Source organism: Sus scrofa, chromosome 1, assembly GCF_054392235.1.
Source record: "Sus scrofa isolate SSC_HxYL_T2T_F1_AM1 chromosome 1, Sscrofa_HxYL_maternal_Yorkshire_Landrace_v2.0, whole genome shotgun sequence".
In the NCBI taxonomy this organism is placed as follows: Eukaryota; Metazoa; Chordata; class Mammalia; order Artiodactyla; family Suidae; genus Sus; species Sus scrofa.
The window spans coordinates 193,090,325-193,103,897 of NC_139383.1; the positions used below are offsets into that span (position 1 = coordinate 193,090,325).

The following is a 13,573-nucleotide window of genomic DNA, read 5'->3' on the forward strand; positions in this document are numbered from 1 at the left end:
AGAGGTTCTTAGTATGGATTCACCTAAATTCCACTCTGCTGCTCAGTCTTTAGAAGGCTTTAGTATTGCCTCAGGTGGCCCCAGCCTCATAACTTTCTGGGTAAGGTGTTTTATGAGAGGTCAAAACACAGAATTTAAATAGTAAATCAATACATGGAAAAATACTTAGCCTTGTTAACGATTCATGCTATAAAGATTAAGAACTTATTACATACTTTTTAAAAATTAGAGCAGTTAAATAAAAATTATTAAATAGTATTAGAGGTATATTATGTGTTGCAGCTCACAGTATTACATCCCATTCAGTATTTCAAAAAAGCAATTCAAGGAAATGTTATAAAAAACAAATAGCACTTATATACTATAACCTAGTAAGATCATTGTTCATATACTTAGACCTGATAATTTTGCTTTTAGAATTATGCTCTAAAGAACTCAAAATGAGGATGGAGGGTATTTTGTAGAAAGATGATTATGTTATATATAATTTTAGAGACCTGAAATAATCAAAATGTACAATGCCTAACATGATAGAATACTATGCTATATAGTAGTTAACAAAGTAGAGTAAGTTAAAACTATTAAAATGACAAGAATGTGAAATATAACAATCAATAAAAATGTTTATTTGAAATAATATATTAAAAAGCATAAGAAATAATAATTATAACATGTATACATTTACTAGAGGTGGCAACCAGTATACTATACAGTTCTTTTTACCAAAGTTGTTTATAATAACATTAATAATAAACCAAACAAGTATAAAAATAATGGAAAGAATGACAAAGGGAATAAGCAATAAATTTATATATTTACAAACTACATAAAAACTTAAAAACATCTGTGTCAGAAAACTTTACAAACGAGCAAAATGCAAACAACAAACGGGGCAAGATGTACATTGCAAGTACAACAAAGGGATAATATCCTAAATGTATAAAAAGCTCATGAAGCAAATAAAAATACTAAAGTAAGTGCCCATTAAAAATGGGCAAATAATATGAATAGACTTTTTTTTTTTTTGTAAATCTGAATTTTTTTTTTTTAATTTTAGTATAACAATTAACTGAAAGAGCTGGCAATGATACCCACAACCAGGAGTCACCACAAGCCAGGTGATCAACACTCTGATTATGCCTAGAACCTTTGCATATGAGACTCAGCAGATCCTAGAGCCCAGCCAGTAAAGGAGAAGCCTTCCCTGTCAGAGGCAGGGGAAATGCCTTGTTTTCACATGCAGTGGGTGAAAGATACAGGTGAATTATCAGAGGCTGAGGCAGGCACACAGAGTCCTTTTCCCCTAAACTTATGCTGTCACCTTCAGAGTTTTTGATTTAAAAAAAAAAAAAACCCACTACTTCTTAGTCTCATGTGTGAAAAGAAAACACAAGTTTGCTCAACATCCGGATTTAGAAGCAAATTCCTATATGTAATGTATGATGAAGAAATTATACTTACCTTCACTTTTCCCTGAAAAATAAAACAAAATGTTTATTATTACAAACTCTTTCCAATGCCCCTTTTAAAATGCTACACTTCCATAAAAATAAGACTTTTAATAGAGGTTATTTTTAGTCCATCAATTTATCCACATAAATAAACCCTTGAGAGTGAGATGCTCATGAGTGCAACTCTCTCTGGTGGTAAAGGAATTACGCTTGATTTGACAAAATGGCATCATCTCCAAGAGCCTGGATAAAGAGCAGCTTCAGCTTGTATAAGATTTAATATGATCTGACAAGAAAGAAAAATCTAATCTATCATCTGAGTACTCCTGAATATCTTAAGGACTCATAGTTATTTGGCTGTCAGAGCCTGTTTCCTTATTTATTTAGCCTAAAGCTGTAACAGTTTCTGCCAAAGATTTGTGTTATTGCTTTGAAACCCCCAGACTGACATTTAAAAATTTCACCTTATTCAGGAATATTTTAAAAGATTATTTGTAAGATTCAAATTATGCACAATTCAGCAATTTGTATGAAGCCGCTCATTAACGACTGAAAAAACTGTCTTCATTTTGCCACTTTTATTTAATGTCATCATTAACTATTAAAGTAACATATGCTCACTGCAAATATATGTTTTAAAAAAAGAGGACAAAGACAAAATAAAAACTATCATTTGGGAGTTCCCACTGTAGCACAGTGGGTTAGGGACCTGGTGGCATGGTTCAATCCATAACCTGGCACAGTGGGTTGGGGATCCAGTGTTGCTGCAGCTGTAGTGTAGGTCACAGCTACAGCTCAGATTCCATCCCTGGCCCAGAAACTTCCGAATGCCATAGGTGTGGCCAAAAGAAAAAAAGTATATTATCCATAACCCCCTGCCCCAAAATATTATTTTATATATATTTTTTAATTTTTTTGTCTTTTTGCCTTTTCTAGGGCCGCTCCAGAGGCATATGGAAGTTCCCGGGCTAGGGGTCTAATCGGAGCTGTAGCTGCCAGCCTACACCACAGCCACAGCAACACAGGATCCGAGCCGCATCTGCGACCTACACCACATCTCACGGCAATGCCGGATCCTCAACCCACTGAGCAACACCAGGGATTGAACCCACAACCTCATGGTTCCTAGTCAGATTCGTTAACCACTGAGCCACGACGAGAACTCCTATTTTATTTTTTACTTTTTTCCTTTTTCGGCTGCACTCATGGCATATGGAAGTTCCCAGGCCAGGGGTTGAAACTGAGCAGCATCTGTGTAAGACCTATGCCATAGCTGCAGCTATAATGAATCCTTAACCTACTGTACTGGGCTGGGGATCAAACCCCTGCCCTCCACAAAGATAAGCTGGATCATTAACCCACTGCATCACATTGGGAGCTCCTTCCCAAAGATAAATACCATTTACATTATGGTAAGTGTCTTTTTTTCATGTATATATGATATTTAGATATTATGTTAATTATGTTTTTACAAAAATATATAATACATACTATCTGAAACTTGCTTCTTCTCCTAAATGTGCTATTGACCACTACTGATATAAAAGGATACAAAATTTCAGCAACATTTAGAATGGCTGTATTCTATTAAATGAATGTACCATAACTCATTAACCAGTTCCCTAATGATAAAGATTGAAACTGTTCCCATTTATCCTTAAAATAAGTGAAGCTGGTTAATTAATATAGATTGTAATATGAGTTCATAGTGAAGATCACCTCTTGCCTAGGAATTTGCATTTCATCTGATGTTAAAGCAGTAGTTTCCACATGTGACTCCATATAAATCCAAAAACTTTCTTTAAAGATGCTCTTTCATTACTAATCTAAGAATGACTAGTCAGTCAACATTTAGGGACTGATGCAATCTCATTGCTTTCCAGGAGGAAATTTATGTTTATTGACTATATGAGATCAGCAGCTTTTCAAATAAATTTTAAAAATGAAAACCTTCCACACTTGCCAAAAGTTTACCAAAGAGTTCATCTGTGAGCACACATTCAGAGAACAGGGATATACATTTCCTAAGGAAAAAGCCTGAAATCATACACCTGAAATGATTTATTCAACAAACTGTTCTGCCTGTTACGAACTGGGCAGGGTATCTGAGTTTCAATTTTACGTCCCCTCTGTACCTATACCATGCCTAGCACATGTAAGTCAATGGTGGATAATCATGTATTTTCACTACTGTAGACAAGACCATTAAATAAGGAGGATGAGTTTCACTGGTCATTTATCTAACAAATTATTCCATCTATCATGTTCCAGGCTCCATATTATAAGATGAAACCAATAAAATGCTGCCTATATGTCCAAAGTACTAGGGTAGATCAATAGGTATATACATAATAATAGAGTAATGCTAGAGAGAACAAAGGGCTGTAAGAGGAACAAAACAAGAGATCGCTTTATGAGGAGAGATTACTGCCAGTTAGGGGGACTGGGGAAATTTTGGGGAAAAGACAGCATTTGGGGAAAAGACTGCATTTAAACAGATCCTGAGTGTAAGCAGAAAATGGAAAATGCTAATGAGATATGAAGTCCCGTGAATTTGCAATCAGACTCCCAACAGATACAATAATTTCAAATTTTAGGAAAGATATGAAGCAGAAGTTTTTGAATATTCATTTAAGTAAAAGATGAGTAAAAATAGTAGAAAAACTAAACACACAGTCTGTAAAAATTTATAAAAGGATAAATATATAACTTAATTTTCATCCTATGATAGTCTAATACCATGAACTTCATTACAAAAATACTTCTTACTGTAGCATAAATACTTTTGACACCAATTTCTCTGTAAGAATGAGGCATAACTTCTGTGAAAAAAAGGAATATGTGATCTCAGATGCTCTTGCCAACCCTTATCTTGCCTTCTACTTCCTTATAACCAAAGTTCACTGGTTGATAAATAACAGTGCAAATAAATAACTCACCTTGACCAGAAGCCAAAGGATTTAAAGGTCTTTTAATTGTCTGTGGCCTAGAAACAAAAGAATTAAAGTGTAAAATATAAATATGTTATCTATCATGTTATAATTATTTAGTATCATCAGTAAAGTGTAGGGATTGTTTCAATGTACTTTACATAAATTTTACAAATTTGCACAACTTGAGACATTTGGAGAACAGAACATGCAAGCTATATTTTAACATACTCAATTCAGTGCCTCATACATTGTTTATATATTATGGAGATCATGATATAACTAGCTAGGAAACAACTATAAAACTAACACAAAATCTAACAATTGCCTTTGTGAATTCTATTTTAGTTCACATTTTTTTTTAATTAAAGGAAAAAAACCTTTAAAGTAAGTCAATAAAGTCTTACTTTCCTAAACCAAACATTCCTAATAACCAAACATTCCTAATAATAGTCAAGAGAATTTAAATGAAACACATGGCAGAAAAGAGTAAATAATGAAAACTCTCCACTTCCCAAACTGGATAAATTCTGCAGGTCAAAAAAAGAAATAGTCTTGAGTTCTTTTGTAACATAGCAGGTTAAAGATCCTGCATTGTCACTGCAGCAGCTTGAGTCGCTACTGTGGCAACAGGTTTAGTCCCTGGCCCAGGAACTTCTGCATGCTACAGGCATAGCAAAAAAAAAAAAATTTGTTTGACATTTTACTGGTATAAGCATAATTGCTAAGCTCTTATGCTTGTATTTGACATAAAGAGTAAAATGTATTTTCACCATATTTGGGAACTCCAAAGATTTTCCCAGCATTATCCCCATCTCTGAGATAGCACAACACTTGTGTGCACAGACACACACATTCCTTCCAAAAACCAGTAAGTACATCGTTTGCAGCCTGGAGGCTTATAAGTAGAAAAACGTGAAGCATGTCTTGGTCTCCCATTGATGAAACTGACAGCTTCCATTGTACTGGGTATGAGTACAAAGTGGGCTCTTCCACTTACTAGATCTTAGACACTAGACAAATGACTTAACTTCTCCAAGTCTCAGTTTCTCCATGTATAAACAGTGATGACTACAATACAGGGTTACTGCCAGGACTAAAGGAGAAAAATGTAAGTAACATGCTTAGCACAATTCTTGGCACATAGTGACTGCTCAAGTGTTACCGATTATAATTATTCTCTGAAATTAATTTAATTTGGACTCAAAAGCCAGTAAAATTACTATAGCCACACAAAGAGGAGTACAGAACACCAAAAAAGAGAATTAGGAGTTATATATCCTAATCTATTCCCTCCCACTAACTACAAGATCTGGGAAATGAAGTAAACCTCTCTGGTTCTAGGTTCTCATCTATAAAATGAGGTTCTATAATCCATTTAAGGAACATTTGTGAAAGGCCTACAATATTTTCATTAAATTCGAGTGCTTTTAAGTCTTTTAAAGAAGAAAGAAGTATTTGTTGAAACTTGTGTCCACATGTTTCCCCCCAGGGGGACTGGATTAATGAATAAGTACATTTCTATGTCCAAATACATCCTTTAACAAAGTAAATTTGATTTGTACCTTTAAATCATCATGATTTTGCTTAACTGTTCATAAAGAGAAATGAGCATGTCTTTTGGGAATTTCTAAATGAAAATGACACATACTTAAAACAGTTTTCTTCATAGATGACATTCCATATTTTCCAAGCATCTGGTCCCTTGTAACCCGTGTAGCGCTCAGGATTAAGGAGCAAATCTACATATTCCGCATCAGGAGACTGTATGTCTGTAAAACAAAATGTTTTATTCAATCTTTCTTTTCCTCAGTCACCTTAAAAAGCTAGCATGACAGACTATATTCTGTTGATTCTAAGGCACCACAAATGTAACAATGCATCTGAGATTTAAAAATAACTTTTCAGGAAAAAGATACAAAGTAAGAATAAACACAGCCACATTAAATTATACACTGGGTAGCAAAAAGCACCCTGCCTTTAGAAACAGTTAAAAAAAAAGGGGGCGGGGGGAGTTCCCGTCATGGCGCAGTGGTTAACGAATCCGACTAGGAACCATGAGGTTGCGGGTTCGGTCCCTGCCCTTGCTCAGTGGGTTAACAATCCGGCGTTGCCGTGAGCTGTGGTGTAGGTTGGGCTCGGATCCCGCGTTGCTGTGGCTCTGGTGTAAGCCGGTGGCTACAGCTCCGATTCGACCCCTAGCCTGGGAACCTCCATATGCCAAGAGAGCGGCCCGAGAAATGGCAAAAAGACAAAAAAAAAAAGGAGTATGTGAATTTTTAGAAGTGAAGGAAAGTGGTAATTCAATTCATATAAGGCTATCTCAGAAAGAATATACCATATATTTCCCATCACATTAACCACAAGCAGTTCATCAGTAACTAAGGTCAGTGAAGATATATTAGAACCATTCAGTTTGTTACCAAATACCTCCTTCTTACCTCCTTCTTCCTCCATCTGGATCTACTACAGAGATGTCCCAAAATATGCAAAAAGTTGTAAGCAGGATATTTGTATCAGCATTATTTATAAAAAGGGAAAACCAGAAGCAACCTAAATGTCTTGGGAGAGCAGAGCATGGGCTCTGGAGTCAGAGTACCTGGGTTAGAATCCGGGCTCTACTGCTTATTCACTTCAGAACACTGGGCAAGTTATATGAATTTTTTATGCCTTGGTGCCCTCATTTATAAAATGGGGATAATACTCATAGTGTTACTGTGTGCATAGAACAATGTGAGTATAATAAATATTAACTAGTAGTATTGGTATTATGATATATCTTAGTAGATCATTTTATAATCAACAAAACTACTAAGTACAAAGGCTATTTAATACAATTAAAAGATAAGCATTATAGAAAAATTAATTACAGATATATACGAAAAACATACCCAAATTGGTGGGATATTGGTTTCTCATATGATCTATAAATTTGTAAAACATATTACAACTTCAAAATGAAACCAATAAAAATATGACCCCTAGTCCTCCAGTAGCTTTGGGGAACTAGTTACTAACATGGAATACTTTATTCATCTGTAAAGCTTTAACAGTATGAACCAACAAAGAATGAGAAGTGGGTGAAAATGACCTCAAAGCAACTAAGGTAGATGACAAAATCTGAGCAGAAAGTTGCTTCTAAGAGCATCCATCAAGCTCTGTAGAGTACCTACTTGTTCAGAAAGATAAAACTAGGCTTAGTTATTTTTATCTCAATTCACGGTTCATTAGAGTCATAAATTAGGGGAAATTTTGCTTCCAGAAACAGCACAGTGACAGCACCTAGAAATAACTGAGAGTCCAATGCAGAAGAAGCAATTAAAATAACTAGAAGAAGTAAAAATAAAGTCTTAAAAAGCAAATCTGCATGGTATCATCTAGTTCAAGAACAGATCTCTCCGTTCATCTCAATTAACACTATAGGTATTACCTCAGTACAGCAAATTATAATAAATTCATAAAAAGTAACTCTGACTTTTAAAATATATAAATAATGCTCAATATCTATTACTTTTTTTTTTTTTTTTTTTTTGTCTTTTTGCCTTTTCTAGGGCCACTCCCTCAGCATATGGAGGTTCCCAGGCTAGGGATCCAATCAGAGCTGGAGCCACTGGCCTACAACACAGCCACAGCAACTTGGGATCCGAGTCACGTCTGCAACCTACACCACAGCCCATGGCAATGCCAGATCCCCAACACACTGAGCAAGGGCAGGGATCGAACCCGCAACCTCATGGTTCCTAGTCTGATTCGCTAACCACTGCACCGTGACGGGAACTCCAATATCTATTACTTTAAGACAGGAAACCAACCACCAAGAAATGACTAAAAATTTAGTATCTTGCCTAGTTAGAGATTAACATTAGTTGACTCATAATTTTACTTATGACAAATACTTTATCTTTCCCCAACTTTATTTTTAAAAAAGTGTTACTACAACCATATTTTGCTCAAATTTCTAATTAGGATTTGGAAAATATCTTCTTTTACCTACCATATACATCTATTATTTATTCCTTATAAAACTATCCTTTTTAAAAAATATTTACCCTCCTTTAACAGAAGAAACAAATATAAATGGACAAGTTATTCACCCAAGATAGCTTAACTCTACCACATAAGAAGTGAATTACTGAGTCTCAGTCCTTGCTTTTCAAACATAAGCATGTAGCCTTAAAAAGATACTTTGATAACAGAAGTATTACCATTATATAAGCTGAATTTTATCTCACACAGCAATGCTTAAGCCAAAGAATCCCAGCAGAAGAGATGACAAAGTTAAGGATGGGAGAGCATTTTATCCCTTTCTTTTCTGACCTGAAGCTAGGTATTAAGTCCACAGCTCTTTACCCAACACCCCTGGGGCCAAATGTGTTTTAAAATTCAGAAATTTTCAGAGTTCAGAAAAGTAAAACAGTACAAGCAACATAGGTTGAATATTATTCCAGCAGGGACTAGGGCAGCAATCTTTAATCAAGCACATAAATATTTATGCAGTAAAACACGTGAATACTCACAATGAATGAATCTGTCCTAAACTGAAGAAGTAAAACGTTCACTTCTCAGGGAGTTCCTGTTGTGGCGCAACGGAAACGAATCCAACTAGGAACCATGAGGTTGAGGGTTCAATCCCTGGCCTTGTCAGTGGGTTAAGAATCCAGCGTTGCCATGAGCTATGGTGTGGGTCGCAGACACAGCTGGGATCTTGCGTTGCTGTGGCTGTGGCATAGGCAGCCAGCTGTAGCTCTGATTCGACCCCTAGCCTGGGAACCCGCATATGCCACTGGTGTGGCCCTAAAAAGCAAAAAATAAAATAAATGTTCTCTTTTCAAAGTGTTCAGATATGGGAATTAGAAATAAAGGATTATAGATAATTATCTGCCAAAACATGATCGTGGTTTTTACTAAGGAAAGCATGTGTAACTTTTTTTTCCAAAATGAAACCACAAATTCAAAATAAGTACTTTCCCTTTTTCTTCCTCTTTTTTTTGGGGGGGAGGACAGTTTGCAGGATTCATCTTTTGCTTATAAATAAAATTATCTGTATGATTCTTTTCATTGATTTTTAAAAGATAATTAATCTGTTCCAAAAGAACCAAAGAAGGATACAAAAACTCAATTTGGTTTGATTTTGTTTAGCTAATTAAAAGCCTAACAATTAAACTTACCAAAAAAGGAGTTCCCGTTGTGGCGCAGTGGTTAACAAATCCAACTAGGAACCATGAGGTTGCGGGTTCGGTCCCTGCCCTTGCTCAGTGGGTTGACGATCTGGCATTGCCGTGAGCTGTGGTGTAGGTTGCAGACGCGGCTCGGATCCCGCGTTGCTGTGGCTCTGGCGTAGGCCAGTGGCTACAGCTCCGATTCGACCCCTAGCCTGGGAACCTCCATATGCCACGGGAGCAGCCCAAGAAATAGCAAAAAGACAAAAAAAAAAAAAAAACAAAAAAAAACTTACCAAAAAAGAGATACTAAAAAAAGCAAGACTAGGAGACTCTATAAATCTAGATTAATAAATCCATAAATCAAATTGTTCTAATGGGTTCTAGGGGTTCTGTCAGCTCTCTGGCTTAGTTTTAGATGTTACAGACATAACTTATGGTTCATAATTTTCCTTTCCAAAAACAATGCACACTATCATTAAGGAAACTATTTTAACAATTCAAGGCCAAAATAACAAAAGCAGGTTTTTGCAATCTCTACCTTTTAGCTAATTATGCAAAATACATGTATATATTACAAAGGTACACAGAACTGTAAAACTCAGGAGGTTAATTTTTTCCAGAAAATGAGCTTTCTCATTTTCTCCCTTAACTCCTGGCAACCTCAAATCTACTTTCTGTCTCTATCAACTTGCCTCTTCTAGACATTTCATATAAGTAGGGTCATATAGTATTTGTCCTTTTGTGTCTATCTTATTTCATTTAGCTTAATGTTTTCAAGGTTTATCCATACCATAGCATGTATCAGAACTTCATTTCTTTTTATCCACTGTATGTATACATCACACCATGTTTATACAAAGTGTTCCATCTGTTGATGGATACTGGGGTTGTTTCTACCTTTTGGCTATTGTAAATAATGCTGCTGTGAACAAGGGTGTACAAGTATCTGTTTCCTTGTCTTCAGTCTTTTGAGGTATGCTTAGGAGCTAAACTGTAAAGTCATATGGTCATTCTGTGTTTAGATTCTGAGGAACTGCCAAACTGTTAGAAACTGAGATTTTTTTTTTCATTATTATAAAAAAATTTTTTCCCCTAAGGCACAATTTTAAATAATATGCATAGCATTAAAAACAAAAGGTTGGAGTTCTTATTATGCCTCAGTGGTTAGCGAACCTGACTAGCAACCATGAGGATGCGGGTTCGATCCCTGTCCCCACCCAATGGGTTAAGGATGTGGCGTTACCCAGAGCTGTGGTATAGGTCACAGATGCAGCTCTGTTCCGGTGTTGCTGTGGCTGTGGTGTAGGCCAGTGGCCTCAGCTCCAATTAGAGCCCTAGTCTGGGGCCCTCCATATGCCGCGGGTGTGACCCTAAAAAGACAAAAAAAAAATGTTATACCATCAGCTTCACAGAAGTTGTCTGAGGAATCATCATGCTTGGTCCACTGAAGAACAGCCTTCTGCGTTTCCTCACTTTAGACAAAGAAAATAAATACTGTTATTCCTTTTCTTAAATTAACTTCACATTAAAGATACATAAAGCACTACTGAAAAAAAAAAAAACCTCAGTGATTCATCCACAGCTCCAAGTCGTTCAGCTTGCTCACATTCTTCAATGAGATTATTGGCTTCTTCAGAATACTAAAACAAAAGGGAAATAAGTAGAATTCAACTTTTCGCATTTTTAAAACTTTAAGAAAGAATTTCAAAGGAATTTGAGGTTCTTTTATACCTGGCACCATCCCCTTGGCTTCAAAACTTGAAGAAGAAAAAAAAAAAAAAAAGCCACACATTCCTACTGAACTATAAAATTAGTAAAAGGCTTTGTCCTTTGTTATACTGGAGAACATAATTTACAATTATATTCACAAAATAAAGACTACAGTCTAATAGCAGCTCATCATCAAAATGTTCACTAAGAAAATCTTTGAGGTTGAGGAACACTTGGCAAGGAGTAATGAGGCAATGTCCCACTTTTCTCATGTCCTAATTGTGAGCATCAGTTTTCTCTTCCGTAATAAGTTGTTGGACTAGATTGTGTGTGTCTATGATCCATGTCTACTCTAAAAGCCATGATTCTAAAAATGCCCTGGAGGAGTTCCCTGGTGGCGTAGCAGTTAAGGATTCAGCATTGTCACTGCTGTGGCTCAGGTTCAATCTCTAGGCCAGGAACTTTCATGTGCTACAGGTGCAGTCAAGAAAATTAAACGTCATTTAATTTTAAAAAATAAAAATGCCCTGGAGCCTACCAAGTTTTTTATAAAAGTACTCCAATATGTTTAGGTACTTAAAATATATTCTTTAACAACCACATTTCTTATCAATATTGAAGTCAGTATATATGTTTGTGTGTGAGTGTACATGCATATACATACAGATATTCTGCTAGCCGTGTACATGGCACCAGGGAAGTGAGTGTGGATCATGAGATTTCACAACACACCAGTCACTACCACAAAGAGCTGAAAGACAACATCGGAAGCAGAAGGCCCTAAATTCAATCACTCAACAAGTACCGGGTTCTATCATGTCCTTAAAATTAGGATAAGCAAGCAAATAACTGTCCAGACTAGACACTCTGGAGGATAAAAGGGAACATTAAAATAATTAAATTTATAAAATTTTTGAAATACTTATTTGCTGAATTACATCTGTGTCACTATATTAGTTGACCTAAACATAATTCAAGAACTACTTTCAAAAATAAAATTCTGGAGTTCCCGTCGTGGAGCAGTGGTTAACAAATCCGACTAGGAACCATGAGGGTTGCGGGTTCGATCCCTGCCCTTGCTCAGTGGGTTAACAATCCGGCGTTGCCGTGAGCTGTGGTGTAGGCTGCAGACGCGGCTCGGATCCCGCGTTGCTGTGGCTCCGGCGTAGGCTGGCAGCTACAGCTCCGATTGGACCCCTAGCCTGGGAACCTCCATATGCCGCAGGAGCGGCCCAAAGAAATAGCAAAAAGACAAAAAATAAATAAATAAATAAATAAAATAAAATTCTTTAATACATAATTAAATATTAGTGGGTAAAGGGATATGATGTATTCAACCTGTTCTCAAATGGTTCAGAAAACAGTTAGAATATGTATACAGAAAAAGCATGCTATTGAGTTCCCGTCACGGTGCAGTGGAAACGAATCCGACTAGGAACCATGAGGTTGTGGGTTCAATCCCTGGCCTTGCTCAGTGGGTTAAGGATCCGGCGTTGCCATGAGCTGTGGTGTAGGTTGAAGATGCGGCTCAGATCTGGCGTTGCTGTGGCTGTGGTGTAGGCTGGCAGCTACAGCTCCAATTAGACCCCTAGCCTGGGAACCTCCATATGCCGTGGGTGTGGCCCTAAAAAGACAAAAAAAGAAAAAGAAAAAGAAAAAGCATGCTATAACAAATGAGTCAAAATATTAAAAATCAGAGAATGTTTATAAAAAGTGTACAAAATTTCTCTAATCTTGCCACTTTTCTGTAAGTTAGAAATTACTTCAAAAAGTTAAAAACACTTATCAAAAAGTAGGAGTTCCCGTCGTGGCACAGTGGTTAACGAATCCGACTAGGAACCATGAGGTTGCGGGTTCGGTCCCTGCCCTTGCTCAGTGGGTTAATGATCCGGCGTTGCCGTGAGCTGTGGTGTAGGTTGCAGACGTGGCTCGGATCCCGCCTTGCTGTGGCTCTGGTGTAGGCCGGTGGCTACAGCTCCGATTCAACCCCTGGCCTGGGAACCTCCATGTGCCGTGGGAGCGGCCCAAGAAATAACAACACCAACAACAACAAAAGACAAAAAGACAAAAAGACAAAAAAAAAAAAAGTAGACAAAATTTATTCAAAAGATAACATATACTCAGGTATTTTAATCTATATATATTTAAAACAAAAAATTTCAAACTATATGATTATGATTATCTGAATATTAAACATAAGCAGAATAACTACCCTTAGTCCCTAGTAATTTTACTAATATTCACAGTAGTGACAAATGTTTTCCTTCAACAAAATGAACTTCCAAAAGTTTTACTTTGAGTCCATCGACTGAATGAAAAA

At 36.5% G+C, this 13,573-nt stretch overlaps 1 protein-coding gene across 6 annotated transcripts in view; it reads right to left on the reverse strand.

The window, feature by feature from the left end:
- Window positions 1-13,573, reverse strand: part of ERO1A (endoplasmic reticulum oxidoreductase 1 alpha) — a 53,138-nt gene that overhangs the window by 10,947 nt on the left and 28,618 nt on the right. The window contains 5 exon segments of one of the 6 annotated variants that reach the window (NM_001137627.1): window positions 1,462-1,473; window positions 4,391-4,437; window positions 6,033-6,153; window positions 10,942-11,015; window positions 11,107-11,183. In NM_001137627.1, the coding sequence (NP_001131099.1) occupies window positions 1,462-1,473; window positions 4,391-4,437; window positions 6,033-6,153; window positions 10,942-11,015; window positions 11,107-11,183 (331 nt within the window). 6 annotated transcript variants of the gene reach the window in all.